We start from the raw sequence: 15966 nt of genomic DNA, 5'->3' as shown, positions 1-15966 counted from the left end.
AGGTACAAGTACCAGCGAACCACATGCCCTGGCGGGTGTTGTGGGTTCGAATCCGGTTATAATCTCAGATTGGCAGATCAGCTTGGTTCGACTCATGCACCTTCCAGCATTGGACAAAAGGTAGGAGTCAAAATGACTACTTGTCAAGCGTAGCTACCAATACCCCCCCCCCTTCCTTTCCGATCTTCCCCTCCTTCACCAAAAATTTTCATTTCTTTCCCCTACCGTCCCTTCATCAATTGTAGAACCATCGTTTCCAAAAAAAAATTATTTAGGTTATTGTTATTGTTGTAGGTTATAGGTTGTTTTCCGTACGAAAACGTACCAAAGGAGAGACAAAATCGAAAGAAATTTTTTTGGACGCCTTTCGATCATCGCATTGCGCGATCCTCCACTTCTGTTCCGTGCTAGAAGAGTTGACACTCCGTACACTCATTTTTCGGTTATAGAGCCCACTGACAATTAATTTTAAATAACAAGTTTAAAACAAAAAAAACTTTGAAAGTAAATTGGAATTGCAATGACCTAAATATGGCACTTATTATAGCGAGCCTAACCTATTTAATAAAATGAGGTCTGAGATACATGATAATAACATGATAATAACATGGAAATACATAATTATAATTATTAAGTCTTGTTATTTGTGATACATTGAAGAAGTTTTACTTTCATTCGTGCTATTGATTATAAATGTTCATCTTTTGACTAAAATATAATACGTATTTCATATTCAGTTGCCAGTAGTTCTTCGTCTATATATGCTTGAAAGCTTTTACATGTGCATTTAAAATCAGTGCAAAACATCAAACATAAGGAGGAACTTGATTTTTATCCCCAGTAGCAGTAGACTTCAGTGTCAACCAGTAAATTTCTATTATTGCAGTCGTAATGTATCGTAACCTAATGGTCGTTCATAAAGAGTGTATCAAATTAATGACGCATCGTAGGTACTAAGAGTCGTCAGGTGAAGTAGAAATAATTGAAGAAATTATCTTCATGAGCTAGCGAGCTATTTCATACGATGTAATACATACCTAGTTCATTTCAGTTATTACGAACGTCGTTGTTTTTCTCTCTTCATTAATTTTATTTGACAATATGGCAGTACGAGAACTCATGACTTCCGATTGCTTGAGTGTTCAATTGATTGAAGCTACCTACATACTTTAAAATATACAGTACTCTGATTTTTCCGAATTCAATCTTAGCTATTTATGCTTTTTGAATACAAGCATTTGCTAAGGGATTGCAAAAAATATGGTCTTGTATTTTTGTACAATTAGGCCATTACAAATATTTTATAAAATTTTGTCCTTCCGGTGGCGGGCCACTGAAGGGGGAGGCGAAAGAAAAACAAAGAGATTTTTTTAATCGAGCAAAAAAAAGGGTTTTCAGCATTTTCACTAAAAGTTTAAACGTGAAAACCAAATCTATTCTTGCTTTTAATATATACATTATTATTTTCCATTCAAAAATTTACGAAAAAACGAAATAAAAATGATTTAAACGAATTTCGGAAATTCCATTGGTCGAATTTTAACTTCGGTTTCATGCTAGAAGCGTTAACTAAACTGGTAAACTCATTTTTCGAGTTTTTTCAAGGTGTAGAGCTCACAGACAATTGATTTTATAGAAAAAAATTAACTCATATCCTACCAATTATTTTTCCCCCCAATTTCCAAAGGCGGGAAAAAAGTTTTAAAAATAATTTGCAATGGCCTTATTGTATTTGCAATATATAAATACGTGATCGCCAAACCACATTAGAGAATGCTGTGCTATCCAGAAAAAATGCAAGAAAAGTGCAAGGAGAACCGGTCATTATGTTTGGTTATGGTAGCAAATATAATTTTTAGAAAACATTATTTTTGGGAATGAAAAGATATCTTTCTCTTTATATGGGCAGCATAATTGTAAAACAAATATTAAAAAACAACTCATCACGTTTTCTTAAACATTTTATGTTTTCGTTTTGTTTTCAGATATTTTAAGAAACGACCGGTCGAGAAGTTGTGTACTAATTAGATCCGTTTAAAGACTCTGTCATCCATTGTCATACAAATGTCTCGCGCCATCCAGCATCCCTGGGCGTAGATCAAGCCTTGTGCCGCAACCCGTTGCCGTTCCTTCGGACTAAAGCCGCATCCTTCTATGATAATGTCAATGAATGAAAAACGAATGTTAGACCGAGAAACGCTCCGTTCTGTAATCCAGCAATGGAATACGGTGCGACTGGATATTTTTGCTCTATCAGAGCCGAACGAGGTAAGAGCTGCTGTAGTAGGTGGCGGACAAATTTAGATAAAATAGGTAATATGTTAATTTTTTGCAGAACTTGGAATTCCATGGCGTAATGCGGTTTTACTTTCAAGATGAAGGACAAAAGGTAGCAACCAAATGTATTCGTGTGGCTTCTGATGCAACTGTATCCGATGTTATCGGTGAGTGGTTTAGAATAATTGCGAAGCATGTTTGCTGAATTATATTCGTATTAATTTCTATTACTACAGAGACCTTGATAGAAAAGTTTCGTCCTGATATGCGGATGCTATCCCTGCCAAACTATGCGCTTTATGTAGTACATGCAAACGGCGAAGAGCGCAAGTTGAATCCCGATGAGAAACCCCTGCTGGTTCAGCTCAATTGGCACAATGATGACCGGGAAGGACGCTTTTTGCTGAAGAATTGCGCTCAAAAAACAAATGTAAGTTTATTCATTAGAAATGTTTGTTAATGCTTCTACAGAAAATGTGAACTACAGAGGCGATATGAAAGGCATATTACCATAGATGTCTCATTCACATCAATAGTAATTCGTCGTTTAAGTTTTGATTTAAACGACAGCGATATGGAAACTTTGTCATTTCTGTAACAACGTAATGTTTACTAAAGTTTTATCGCAATTTTTCATTTTCCCAAACAGACTCTCGATAGCATTACCGATCAGCCTAGCTTCAAACGGAAGCTCTCGAAGCGGGAAAAGAAAGAACAAAAGAAGAGGGAAAAACTTTCCAAATTGCAGTCAAGTGGAGGTCCAGGTTCAGAGAATCATGTTGCCGAAAAACTTTATACAGGTGAGTGCCTTGTACCACTATCATAACAGACGTTATCAATGAACGTTTGTAAATTACAGAACAATAAAGCAATTTTTTGCAAATTCCGCCACATTGCAAAGAATGCTTAAATACTTAGGTCTATCGTGACACTTGTTTGATTTTCAGTAAACGTAACTAAAGATACATGTCAATGCCAAAAGAATAAATCAAGTATTGGTTTTTTGTTTATCTTCTTTTCTGATATCTTAAGCTTGCGTTTCGTAAGTTTGATGGGAGTTATTACTGGAAATACAATTTCTACAATTTGTATACATAGTTAAAATGTTAAACCTCATTAGTAGTGTAAACGGTTCAAACGTTTATCATTCGTAACAACTTTTTCTCTGTGGCCTTTAATCATGGTCTACACTTCCGACATCGTCTTGCTATAAGAGAATAATGCAGCATTATTATTTTTTTAGAATTGCCTGAAACGTCATTCACCCGGTCTATCTCGAATCCGGAGGCGGTGATGCGCCGTCGAAGGCAACAGAAACTCGAGAAAAAGTTGCAGCAGTTTCGGTCACGTGATGGAGGTCCCGACACCGGCGGGACGCTAAAAATTTACGGTGAAAGTCTATGTCGCGATGTGCCTTATAAAACTTTGCTGCTCTCGATACGGGACTGTGCTCAAGCCGTAGTTCGAGAGATGCTCTCAAAGTACGGCATGGATAAGGTAGACCCGCTGCATTACTGTTTGGTACAGGTAAGTTTCGAACCGTACACGAAGAGGCTATGACTTATGTCAGCACGTCAATGTTAAATCGGATTTAAAATCAATTTACTTCTCAGTTCACTGTAAACTAATTTTTTTTGTTTGTAGGTGAACAGCGATGGGTCGGAATATATTCTGGACGATGATGAATGCCCTTTGTCGATATTGATGAACCATCCGACATCCCGAGGTAGGTCGAATGTTTATTTTAAGGATCTCGCTACCTTGAGTAACGTTTCGTTACTGGTTGTATTTATATGGCATATTTATTTTTGTTTGTTGATTGTTTTTCAAACATTAGCTTAATTCATAATTTGTGCATTTTCGCGTTTTTTTTTTCTTTCTGTTTTTTTTTTTCAATTAAACGGTTGAATTAAACATATTCGCGACAAATTGTGCTTTTAATGCATATTTTGCGAGTTTTGAAAACATTTTCAGGGGTCAGTCCCGGCGTAGTGATTAGCATTCACGCCGAGGACCCGGGTTCAAATCCCAACCCCGCAGAAGTCACAAATTTTGGGTCATTTGTCACTGATTAAAGTGACTATAATCTAAACACCACCAGAAACATTTTCATCATTGGCGTGAACCAAAAATTTAACAAACAGTGGTTTACTTCCTGATTAACCATGAATCAGATACGACCAGATTTACACGAATAGAATCAGGCGTGCTGTAATGCAAATTTTGCTCCGTGCAAAATGAACAGGCTATTACATCCTTCATCATCTTTACACTATAAAATTTATTATTTAACAAAGGAATCTCCTATTTATTCACCATGCAGGTTTCAGTTCATCATGTTCAATAGACAGTTTCTCTTGTAGTCGCGGATTGATAAATGTTAAAGCAATCGTACTCTGGAAAGTCGAAAAAATCAAATTTTTTATGTTTGCATTTTCGGGAGGCTTATACCTGCAAATATATCGTGGATTTTTCGCTATCTGATATCGTTGAAAAGTTAGGTACTGCAATTTACAATTTACTTCATTAATTACAGTGCATCGTTGTACGAAACTTTAAACGCGTTTTCCCGAAACCACGTTTCTTCAGCTGACGGTACGTGTATCTCACGTACGGTTAAAATTTAGATTCAATTAATTATCTAAATTATTACCTAACCGTTTTTTAATAACTCAGATCTCAGTTTTACGATTGTTTATGAGCTCTTAACTGGCGATTTCTGATAACAAATTCTTTGTTTTTGAAAAAATTGCCGCCATTTTGATAATTTTTAAAATTTTCAAAATTCCCTACGTAACAATTTATGTATTGACCTAAAGTCTCAAAATCATCGTTGAAATCAAACACTGCTGGTTCCCGGCACGTACCGCCAGCAAGGAACTGTTTCGTAGAAAGCAACTACGCGCCAAGCTCCCAACAGCATAATAATCACTATTTTTATATCCAAAAAATTCAAGTTGGTAGTTGTAGACTGTTTGGGGATAAATTCAACGAAATGTAGGGGAACCTGCTGAAGGTTGAGACTAGCTGCAGGATGAGAAAATTCGATAATTTTTAAATGAATGTAAAGAAACTATAATTTTTAAATGAATGTAGAAGAAACTAGCTGCATATTTTCTTTGTGAGCCGAGCGGGTCACAAAAAATGGTGAAAATTTTTTTATTGAAAACTTTTCGAGCAAATATTTTTCTGGTTTTTCCTTCAACTTTTGGATTTGATAAGTTATGGATTGCCTCCCAGTTGATTTTCGAGGTATGACGCTGGCCTAATAAGCCAGTCGTCATATGTTCGAATCTTGACTGAGAGAGGCTGTTAGAGTCAATAGGATCGTTGTAACTGGCCCTGAAATTGTCCTGAATTCTAACAGCTGGCTGCGAAGTCTGTCGTATAAAAAACAGAAGGTCAAGTTTCGATAACGGAATATAGCACCTAGGCTTTGCTTTGATTTGCTTTGCTAAGTTGTGGATTTGGTAAGTTTTAATGTGCTTTTCCTATGCTAGTCCAGCAGAAAATAACCCTCACTCGGTTTATTTACATTTTGCAGATTGGCCCTTTTGAAAAGTTGGTGTCGATATATAAAGCTTGCTTCATTTAGAATTGGAACAATTTTTTGCTCATATTGTGGCGCTCTTGGTGGACGGATTTGGAAGTTCTTGACGCCCACATGTCGGAAATTTTGTTAGCTTCACCTATGTATTTTTGACATTCCGCAAAACGATTGTATTTTGTGAACAAACAACATGGAAGCCGAGAGAATCCAAAAAGTAAGATAGCGAGACTCAGGAGAACGAGAATTCCGAGCAGCGGGTCTAACAGCTGAAGCCTCGTTCATGTACCATATCTACTACAGTGGCGGCGAAAGTACAGAGACAGGCAGGCGTTGAGTTTATGGTACTGGGCAAGCAGAAGAAACGAGTCATTCGATGGAAGCCTGTGAGTGACCGTGTCTGCCTGTTGAAGTTCAATTTCTTCAACTATAGCTTGATCAGTACATATGCTCCAACGAACGACTAACCCGCTGATGTGAAGGAATCGTTTTATGAATCCCTTGATAAAACATATGGCGAGTGCCCAAAACATGGCATCAAAATCATTAATGGGGATACGAATGCACAGGTCGGATGGGAAAAGTTTTTCCGTCCAATCCTTGGTAAAGAGAGCTTTCACTCGAGGACCAATGATAATGGCCTGAGCTTGATAAACTTCGCTGCAGTCAGAAGTATGGCAATTTGTAGCACCTATTTTGCACGCCGAAATATTTGAAACCACACCTGGAGACATCCGAATGAAATGCGCTCCCAAATCGACCATGTCTTGATTGATGACCGCCACTTTTCTGACGTCATAGATGTCAGGTCCTTCAGAGGGCCCAATATCGACTCTGATCATTACCTGGTGGTATGTAGGATTCGCAATAGGCTGTCAAGCGCAACAAGTTCCAGAAGACATAGAAGTATGTGGCTGAACATCCAGCGACTATCGGCTTAGGGCGTGGCCACAGAATATGCCCAGAAACTTGATGAGAAAATTGAACAACAAATGATTGTGGACACTTTGGATGCGAGGCGGCGGCGACTGGGCATCGGAACAAGCCGGCCAAGAAATGGCTGGTTTGATGATGAGTGACAAAGAGCGACAGATGAGCAGAGAAGGAGTCGCATGGAGTGGTTAGGAGTCATGCTCACTGCGGCTACACGTCAAAACAGGAAACGATACAAAGAGCTACGAGCAGCAGAGAAAAGAACCCATCGGCGTCGTAAGCGTGAGTACCAGGAGCAGGTGCAGTGAGGCAAAAGGTTGTTTTGCCAGGAAAGACACGAGGAATTTTTATGAAATAGTCAACAGTATGGCGAATACGAGCATCCCGCTGCCAGTGATGTGCACGACAAGGATGGAAACCTGTTGACTGACGAGGCAATGGTAGCTACTAGGTGGAAAGACCACTATGAAGAATTTCTAAACGGTACATGTAATGGAGAAACCGTCAGACACAGAATAAAATTGAGGAAAAAGCTGCAAAGCCACCCACGCTGGTTGAAACTAAAAAAGTGATAAAAGAGCTTAAAAACGGAAAGGCTGCTGGAAAGGACGGAATTCCGGCTAAAAATCTGGATGGAAGAAGAAATGTTTTCAAACTGGCTTAATGATCTCATTTCCTCGATATATAAGAAGGGACACCGACTCGATTGTAGTAACTATCGGGGCATAACACTTCTAAATTCCGCCCATAAGGTACTCTCCCGTATTCTGTTCAATAGATTGAGATCGTTTTCAGAATCCTTTGTCGGCAATTACCAGTGTGGTTTTCGAGAAGGAAGATCGATTACGGATCAAATATTCACCTTGCGTCAATTCCTTGACAAATTTCGGGAAAACAACTTGCGGACGCACCATCTGTTTGTGGATTTTAAGGCAGCGTACGATTCAGTGAAAAGAAATGAATTATGCAGATAATGCTCGAACACGGCTTTCCAACCTAGCTAATGAAACTGCCGTACAACGCTAGACAAATCAAAATCAAGCGTCAGATTACCTGGTGAAATATTAGATGCATTCGTGACGTTAGACGGACTGAAACAAGGCGATGTACTCTCTAATTTACTGTTTAATATAGTACTTGAAGGGGCGATACGAAGGCGTGCAAAGGAATGGAACCATTATCAGTAAATCGCACATGCTCTCAGGCTTTGCGGATGACATCGACATTGTTGGTGCTGGTCGTATAGCTATTGTAGAGGCATTTGTGCCTTTCAAAAGAGAATTTGCGAGAATCGAACTGATCATAAACACTGCCAAGACGAAGTACATGGTTGCGGGCGGAGAGCCTGAACGGCTCAATAGCAAAACGTTACAGTCTGAATGGTGTTGGATCTGAGGTGGAAATAGATATGGAACGGTATGAGGTTGTCGACGAGTTCACATATTTGAGAACTCTGGTAACATGCGACAATAACGTCACTCGAGATGTAAAGAGACGTATTGCTGCTGCAAATAGGGCTTTTTAGGCACTCCGTAGCTAAAGTCGCAAAGTTTGCGGATGCGTACAAAATTAGCTATGTACAAAACATTAATATTGCCGGTGGACCTCTAGGGTCATAAGTCATGGGCGTTGAGAGAAGCAGCTCGGCGCATACTTGGTGTATTTGAACGAAAAATTTTGCTGTCAATACTTGGCGGCAAGATGGAAAACGGCGAGTTGCACGAGGTGTATAAATATGATGACATTGTGAAGCTGATCAGGCGCCGGGGGTTACAATGGACTGGACATGTAGCCCAACATGTCATGTCAGAAGAAAGGTCAGTGAAAATAGTGTTCAACAGAGAACCTGGGCGAGGTCGTCGGGTTCGAGGTAGACCACGCATTCGTTGGTGCACGCGCAGCAGGAGTGCAGGGAGACTGGCAGCCCAAACCCGAGAATCCTGGAAATCACTAATACATTCGGCTAGGATTCGCTAATATGGATCGTCGGACATCAAAGTAAAGTAAGTAACGGAGTTTCTGAAACCCTACAGTCTACGCGTAATTCAGCTGATGATTCTCGCTTTTAATTCCAACGGTGCTACATGTGTGTTCGCGTGACCATGCTGATGTAAGATCGAGAATCGATCGGAAAGAGAGAACAGTGGGAGTTACGCTACCAAAAGATCATGCTTAAGCTGAAATCACCAAAAATAACAATTTTATCTCTAGGCTTTAAAAGCGACAAAGCCCAGTTGAGTGTTTTCGTCGTTTACTCAATACTTGATCGGGGGGGGGGGGGGGGATACTACGCAGCGATAGAGTATTGCGTCAACAATGGTAATCACGACTCAAAATTGTTCTACCGCCGAGTTGTCTGGAGGATAAACCATGCGGGACTTGCAACCCGTGCGAACAACTAACAAAACGCCACCTCCTATCGTTAGCTTCTAGGTACGATGCGGGTCTAACAAGCAAGTCGTTGCGTCATATATCTCAGCTGGGTGGCGCAGCTAGAGTCAGTAGGATCGTTGCACTAGCCCCGTAATTGTCTTGTACTCTAATAACCGGCTGCGAAGTCTGTCGATAAAGAATGGTAATGTTATTTTTTTTTTATTTTTATGGCCGACCACATCAGAATGGTAATGTCTAAAGACAGTTATACTCAAGGCTTTTGATGTTTCAAGCAGTCCCCTCCATTTAACTCGATCGTAGGCCACTTTTGATGAATTTTGATTCAATATCAAAGTATTTTTGACCTAGTCGATCAATTTCGCACGTCACCCCTCTGTTCATGGTGCCAGTGTCATTATTTCGGTCATTGCATTGTTCACTTATGTTTCGTGCTAGAAGCGATAACACTCCATTACCTATTTTTCGAATTCTTTAGGCTATATGAAAAGCAAAGCAAAATAAAGCTAAAGCTTGGGTGCTACACTCCGTTTTCGAAACTTGACCGTTTGTTGTTTGTTAAACAGGCTTCGCTGTCAACTGTTAAAGTACAGGCGGGGCTAGGGCAATTCCAGCGTCGACGGGCTTGTTAAGACCAGCGTGATACCTTGAAGCCAACTGGGAATTACTCTTTAGGCTATATAGCACACAGATAATTGATTTTACATAAAAAAGTTTTACTCATATCCAACAAATTTTTGCTTACAATTTTTAAAGCCAATTGCAAAGGCAGTGGGTAAATCGGACGGCTGGGGACGAATTAAAAATAATTAAAAATAATTTGCAATGGCCTAATTGCGATAGAGTTCGACCCTACAGTTTTACAAAAACAGTTTGCTTCCAATCTGCCACATATGAACTGAGTATACTAACTGCACTAACTTTAAATTAAAATTGCGTTCGTAGTTTCGTGCAAAGTCTGTAATGTTGAGCTGTATTGTATCAAACGCTTTAGAGACTTCTATCAGTAATACAGAACTACCTTTACTATTAAATGCCGTTGCCAAATCATTAACTACTGTTTTGGTGGATCAGCTTTTTTCAGAATTCAGTGCGATATTCCGATAATTGGTTAGTTTCCGTTATGTAAACAGTCGTTGGTCAGCATACAGTATACCTGATGGCCGCACGCTATGTCCGAAGGCACTTATTATTTAACTTTCATGCACCGCAGATTTTTCTTCACAGGATGTTAGTATTGGTCAAAACGATTAATTTTAGAAAGATCCTGAAATATTCTATCTTGGGTTTTTTGAAAAATTCAATTTTTAAGTTTACATAGGAGTCATTTTCTCTCAAGTGATCTCACCCGTTGTAATCGGCCACCTCCGATTTCAACCAAATTTGGTATAATTACTTACTCATTCCGACCTCACATTCAATTTCTCAAAGTTTTGTACGGATTGATCAATCCGAAAATGAATTTTTCAAAAAAACTCAAAATAGAATATTTTAAGACCTTTTCTAAATTAATCGTTTTGAACAATACTAACATTCTGTGAAGAAAAATCTGAGGTGCATGAAAGTTAAATAATAAGTACCTTCGGGCATAGCGTGGGCCGCATTTTAATCGTAATTTCAAGCGTTATCAAAGCTTGTTGAAAGAAAAAATAAAATAAAATCACGCGATAACAATATTTTAATATATGCAGCTTTTTGTCAAGACTAAAATACCTTCCCGGTTTTTCTACGACACGGCTCAATAGCAAAACGTTACAGACAAATCCCGTTAGATGGCATTCACACTCAAGTAAAAGCTTTATGAAAAGCCACATGAAATGAAGACGCTTGGTCGTTTGTAGTTCAACATTTCATGTGACTGTAGTATCTTCGGTTTTTCGCTCACTGTTTTCACTGGAGAGGAGCAACCATTTCGGTCTCTCTAAATGAGAAGAAGCAGCTGATGGTTATGGTGTCAAGTGGAAACGGCCAGATGCTTTAGAACGATTTCTTTTTCCATTGCTGCCGGTCGCTGTGTCCTTATACGCTCGGGAAGTGCTTCTAGGTGTAGGTGCGCCTATCTTTGGTTGCTCGTATTGTGTGCACTTAAGGGTTTTATCAGATTATGGAGATAATTGTTTGCATTGTTTGTCAGATAAAAGAGTTTTTTCACAAATCGATAAAATCGCGTGTGATATTCAGGATTTGATACGTGTCATTCAGTTCAGATGTGATAAGAAAGTAAACACTTTTACTTGTAACAAACAAAAAGAAAAGGGGTTTGTTAGAAAAAAAATTAACGAGAGGATATCGTAGATAATAATATCCATAAGTATTTACGTACCGTGGTGCGAGCTAAATAGAATTAAAATTTAGATTCCCAATATAGTTCGCAGATCAGTGACACTCGAAGTTCAATAAGTTCAATATTATTCTATCAGCTTTTAACACATTGATGTTACGGTAACAGGGTGGTGCTCCATCTTGCAAGCAAATTTCATTCAAGCATTTTAATTTCCTTCGCAGTTAACCTTTAACGTACACACGAATAATTTTGAAATATAGTTTCAATCGTCATACCTAGACATTACATAGTGACATATCATCATGACATAGTGACATCGTGGATCGTTTATGTCTATATACCAGTAACCTCCTCCTTATTCGAGTGCCACATGGCCTTGCGGCCACCCCATTCTTGAACGTATACTATATTTCGTGTTGGAGAAAGCTAGGTAGCAGAACCAGAGAAATTTTCCATTTAGAAAGCAACGAAAACCGCAGCTCCCTGTAAAAAAGAGTGACTTGTGACATGTACAAATACTTAGTCAGTGTTTTTACCAGGAGCGCAATAGTACGTTGATACGGTAGTGGCAACATCGGACGCAAATAATTAAAACTAGTACCTGAGCCAGGTGATGAAAACATCCAAACAGAAATATATAAACATTTATATAAGGTCATGCAAGTGCTTTTGGCTGCTTTTATTTATCAGAGGTTAATTTATCAATAGTAGCGAAAACTTTAATATTTGAATTTTACTAGCGCTGATTTATGCTTTTCACATAAAAAGATATGAGTATTGAAACGCATGTAGTTTGTTCACTGTGATGGCTCCATTCGAATTAGAAAACGACATTCAAAGGATGATAGTAACCTTAGGAAACCAACAAAAAGAAAAGTGAGTGTGCTGCGGAGAACGATTCGAATTGTCAATAATTTATAACAAATCGAGCGATATGGGGTAACGTACTAATTAATAGTGGTTCGTTGAATAAAGGACAGGAAAACGCCGATTCCACGTCGGATACATCAGCGATTGAATCACTCATGCTGTTAATATTTTCGACTTCGACAATATGATGGACTGGGGGATTCGCCGTAAGTTTCTTTCATCTTACTTCTGTTATATCTGATTTGGTGTATAGCGTCCAACTCGTTTATTAGTATTCCGAGTATACTTTTATGCCATATGCAATGAGCGCTCGTCTGTTTTTGCGTCTTTTCATGCACGGAGTGACCGACGGTGGGTGATTTATAAATCCACAGTAACTGTGGGCCACCGGGTGGTGTTGTTTGGTAAACAAATATAAAAAGAAAATGCCTCAACTTTCTTCGTCATTGCTGGTACAGTATGCCTCTGTTAAGTAATGAATGTTATATTTGCCGAATCTTGTATACTTGAAGACATTGGAACCTTGATAATTATTCGTGGATAAGGTTTTTCAACAGCTTTATAATTTCATGTGTAACTATGTATGATGCTCTCCATAAAAAATAGATTATCGTGTTAGTTGTTCATCCCTTAGCGATTCCAAGACGCTAGCAATCTGTGAGTGTGTCCATTATATAACAAGCTTCATTAGCTAACGATAGTATTTAATGATGGAGACTCATAATCCAACAGGCCATAATTCGCCGTTGCAGTCTATGAACAGTGATGGAGGAGCATGGTCGTAGACTTGACCATCCTGCCTTTAAATACAAGACGTCAACATCATCAATAATACTTCAGATTGAAGATATGTGTGAGTGTAATCTGAGCCCTCCCCAGCAATGGTTTGCTTTTTCTATTATTTCTCTTTCCTACTGTATGTTTACATTTGCCTAATGAATTTATCGTGCCTTTATTACTTAATTCACCCATCTTTGGTGACTGTTGCTGCCACCCATCTTTGGTGACTGTTCTTTCTGCGAAGATTACGTGCTGTAGCCGCTATAAAACTAAGGTGAATAAGTCCTTGCTCCTTGCTTGCTCTCTTGGAACACTAAAGGATAGCGAGAGAATGAAAAGTTAGTGGCATGCCTGGATCGATATTGATGCATATTGAGGAAAATCGATTTGAATATATTTTTTTAACTGTTCTTTGCAAATGGCTTGTTAATGAAATAGAGTAGGGCGGGGCATAAGTGCGATGTTTGAAGTTGTCATCAATTTTCGTGAGATATAAAGGACAACAACAAAATATTTTTTATAGTGATGCAGTAACTCAATGTCTTCACATTCAACTATAAATCATCTGCGGTAATAGTGTTTTGCAAAATAAATTCTTCTTTTTTCTGATCAAGTGCAGATTCGCACTTTTACCCCACTAGCGGGGCAAAAGTGCGAATACCGCGGGGCAAAAGTTCGAAGCTAGAATCCATTAAATTAGCCCAGCAGTAGCTAACAAAACCATATTATCTTCAATCTGCGTTATGTTTCGATAAGGAATATTCTCAATTTGTACCTTTTCTATTTTGTGCTGGTGTGTTGCAGCCTCCGTTAGATCGAAACTTTTCCAAACGTTTGTTTTTTGTTTCATCAGCGGAAACACATTGTTTTTCTTCGGCCAACATCTGTAGAGCACACAGTTTTCTGCAGATTTTTCATTTCTAGTATCTGTAATATAGTGCCTAAAGCTGTATATAATTAGCTATACATTTTTGTCTCGTCCATGAATCGCACTTTTGCCCCGTCCGTGAAACGAACTTTTACCCCGCTAGGCGCTTGACGGGGTTAGATTAAATTGCGGAAAAGCGAAATATAATTTGTAAATTATTTTCGCCGTATTTTCAAAACAGATATGTGAGTGATGTAAAACACTGCTACAAATTTTCAACAAGTAATATCGTCCTCTTGATATCATATTTTCCGTATAACGAAAAATTACATCAAAACCGCCCTAAAATAACATTTGCACATAACTCAGCAACTATGCTTCGTAAGCAACCAAAGTTTACGTTAGATTCAAGCTGTCAAAGTAGTCACCCATCCATGCTAATGTAGAAAATTTACTCAGAATCTGCACCGATAAATCATTGAATCGCACTTTTACCCGCATCGCACTTTTACCCCTCCTTACTCTAATGCGTATAGAAATATATATGGTAGAATTTTTTATAGTTTTTGGCCCATTTGTTTTGTCTTAGAGCCTTAGAGAATGGCTATAGTTACCCTATATATGTTAAAATGTTGTTTTTATTTTGCCATTTGCATGCATATTTTGAATTTTAAGGAGAAAAACTACAAGGTATACAGCCCTAAGGGTTATACGAAAGGGTGACGTAGGACTATATCAGATCATCATATCAAAGACTAATGTAAACTGCATTTCAAGCATATGAATGTTTATAAGAACCTGTGAGTGCCATTGTTTAAGTGAATGAATGCTCTTCTCTGTTAAGAGCGAAATATTCAGATTCAATTCTTTATTTAATGCAATGGTGGCTTTAAAAATACGTGGATGGGGGTTCATTAGTACAACGCCTGCAAGCTTTGAGACATAGAAATTTCTTTTAAAAATCACTTGTGTGCATCATAAAGGTTGAAATGGTAATGAATGACCAATTTCTGTTTTATTTGTATGAGAGTCCTTATCTTCCTACCACAGTGGTGCGGGGTCTCAAACCATCATAAAATAAATTAATTCAAAATAAATTCATGCCTCCAAAAACCCCCACATGCCAAATTTGGTTCTATTTGCTTGATTAGTTGTAGAGTTATTAGGAAATTTGTATTTCATTTCTATGGGAGCCCCCGCCTCTTAGAAGAAGGGGTCTCAGTACACCGTAGAGAAACATCTTCCCTCCAAAAACCCCCACATGCCAATTTTGGTTCCTTTTGCTTGATTAGTTCTCGAGTTATGAGGAAATTTGTATATTATTGTATGGGAGCCCCCCCTCCTAAAGAGGGGAGGGGTCTCAATTCACCATAGAAAAAATTCTTGCCTTCTGAAACCCCTATATTCCAAATTTGGTTCCATTTGCTTGATTAGTTGTAGAGTTTTGAGGAAATTTGTATTTCATTTGTACGGGACCCCCCCCCTCTTAGAGCAGGGGGAGGTCTCAGTACACCGTAGAAAAAAAAATCCTGCCTTCTGAAACCATGCCACATGCCACATTTGGTTCTATTTTCTTGATTAGTTCTCGAGTTTTGAGGAAATTCATTTGTATAGGAGCCCCCCCTCTTACGTTCCCTTAAAATTTCTCTCTCACCCCCCTATAAAATTGCTGGTCATTTTATCTATCCAACGACATATAAAGTGTTCAGTTTCATTCAGTAGTTTAGAAGTTAGGCCATTACAAATATTTTATATAGTTTTTGTCCTTTCGGTGTTCGGCCACTGAAGGGGGGGGGGCGAAAAAAAACAAAGTGAATTTTTTAATCGAGCGAAAAAAAAAACTTGGGTTTAAGTATTTTTATTTAAAGTTTAAACATGAAAACCGAATCTGTTCTTGCTTATAATATATACATTATTATTTTCTATGCAAAAATCTACGAAAAAAGACAAAAACAAAGGAAAATTTTTTTGGACGATTTTCGGAAATTCCATTGTTCGAATTTCTATTTTTGTTTC

The 15966-nt window shown here is 38.4% G+C and overlaps 1 protein-coding gene across 17 annotated transcripts in view; it reads left to right on the top strand.

The window, feature by feature from the left end:
* Nucleotides 1-15966, top strand: part of LOC128733200 (afadin) — a 102061-nt gene that overhangs the window by 32367 nt on the left and 53728 nt on the right. For 6 of the 17 annotated variants that reach the window (XM_053826884.1, XM_053826880.1, XM_053826883.1 and 3 more), the window contains 6 exons: nt 1986-2268; nt 2336-2444; nt 2514-2707; nt 2927-3077; nt 3521-3804; nt 3922-4003. In XM_053826884.1, the coding sequence (XP_053682859.1) occupies nt 2155-2268; nt 2336-2444; nt 2514-2707; nt 2927-3077; nt 3521-3804; nt 3922-4003 (934 nt within the window). In that variant the 5' untranslated portion in view covers nt 1986-2154. Of the gene's footprint in view, nt 1-1985; nt 2269-2335; nt 2445-2513; nt 2708-2926; nt 3078-3520; nt 3805-3921; nt 4004-11145; nt 12509-15966 lie in introns of those variants that run through there. The other 11 variants (XM_053826895.1, XM_053826896.1, XM_053826893.1 and 8 more) reach the window with 11 other exon arrangements.

The sequence above is a fragment of the Sabethes cyaneus genome, chromosome 1 (assembly GCF_943734655.1).
Source record: "Sabethes cyaneus chromosome 1, idSabCyanKW18_F2, whole genome shotgun sequence".
Taxonomy (NCBI): Eukaryota; Metazoa; Arthropoda; class Insecta; order Diptera; family Culicidae; genus Sabethes; species Sabethes cyaneus.
Note: the sequence above shows the minus strand (reverse complement) of the source record. Positions and strands in the feature narration are given on the sequence as shown.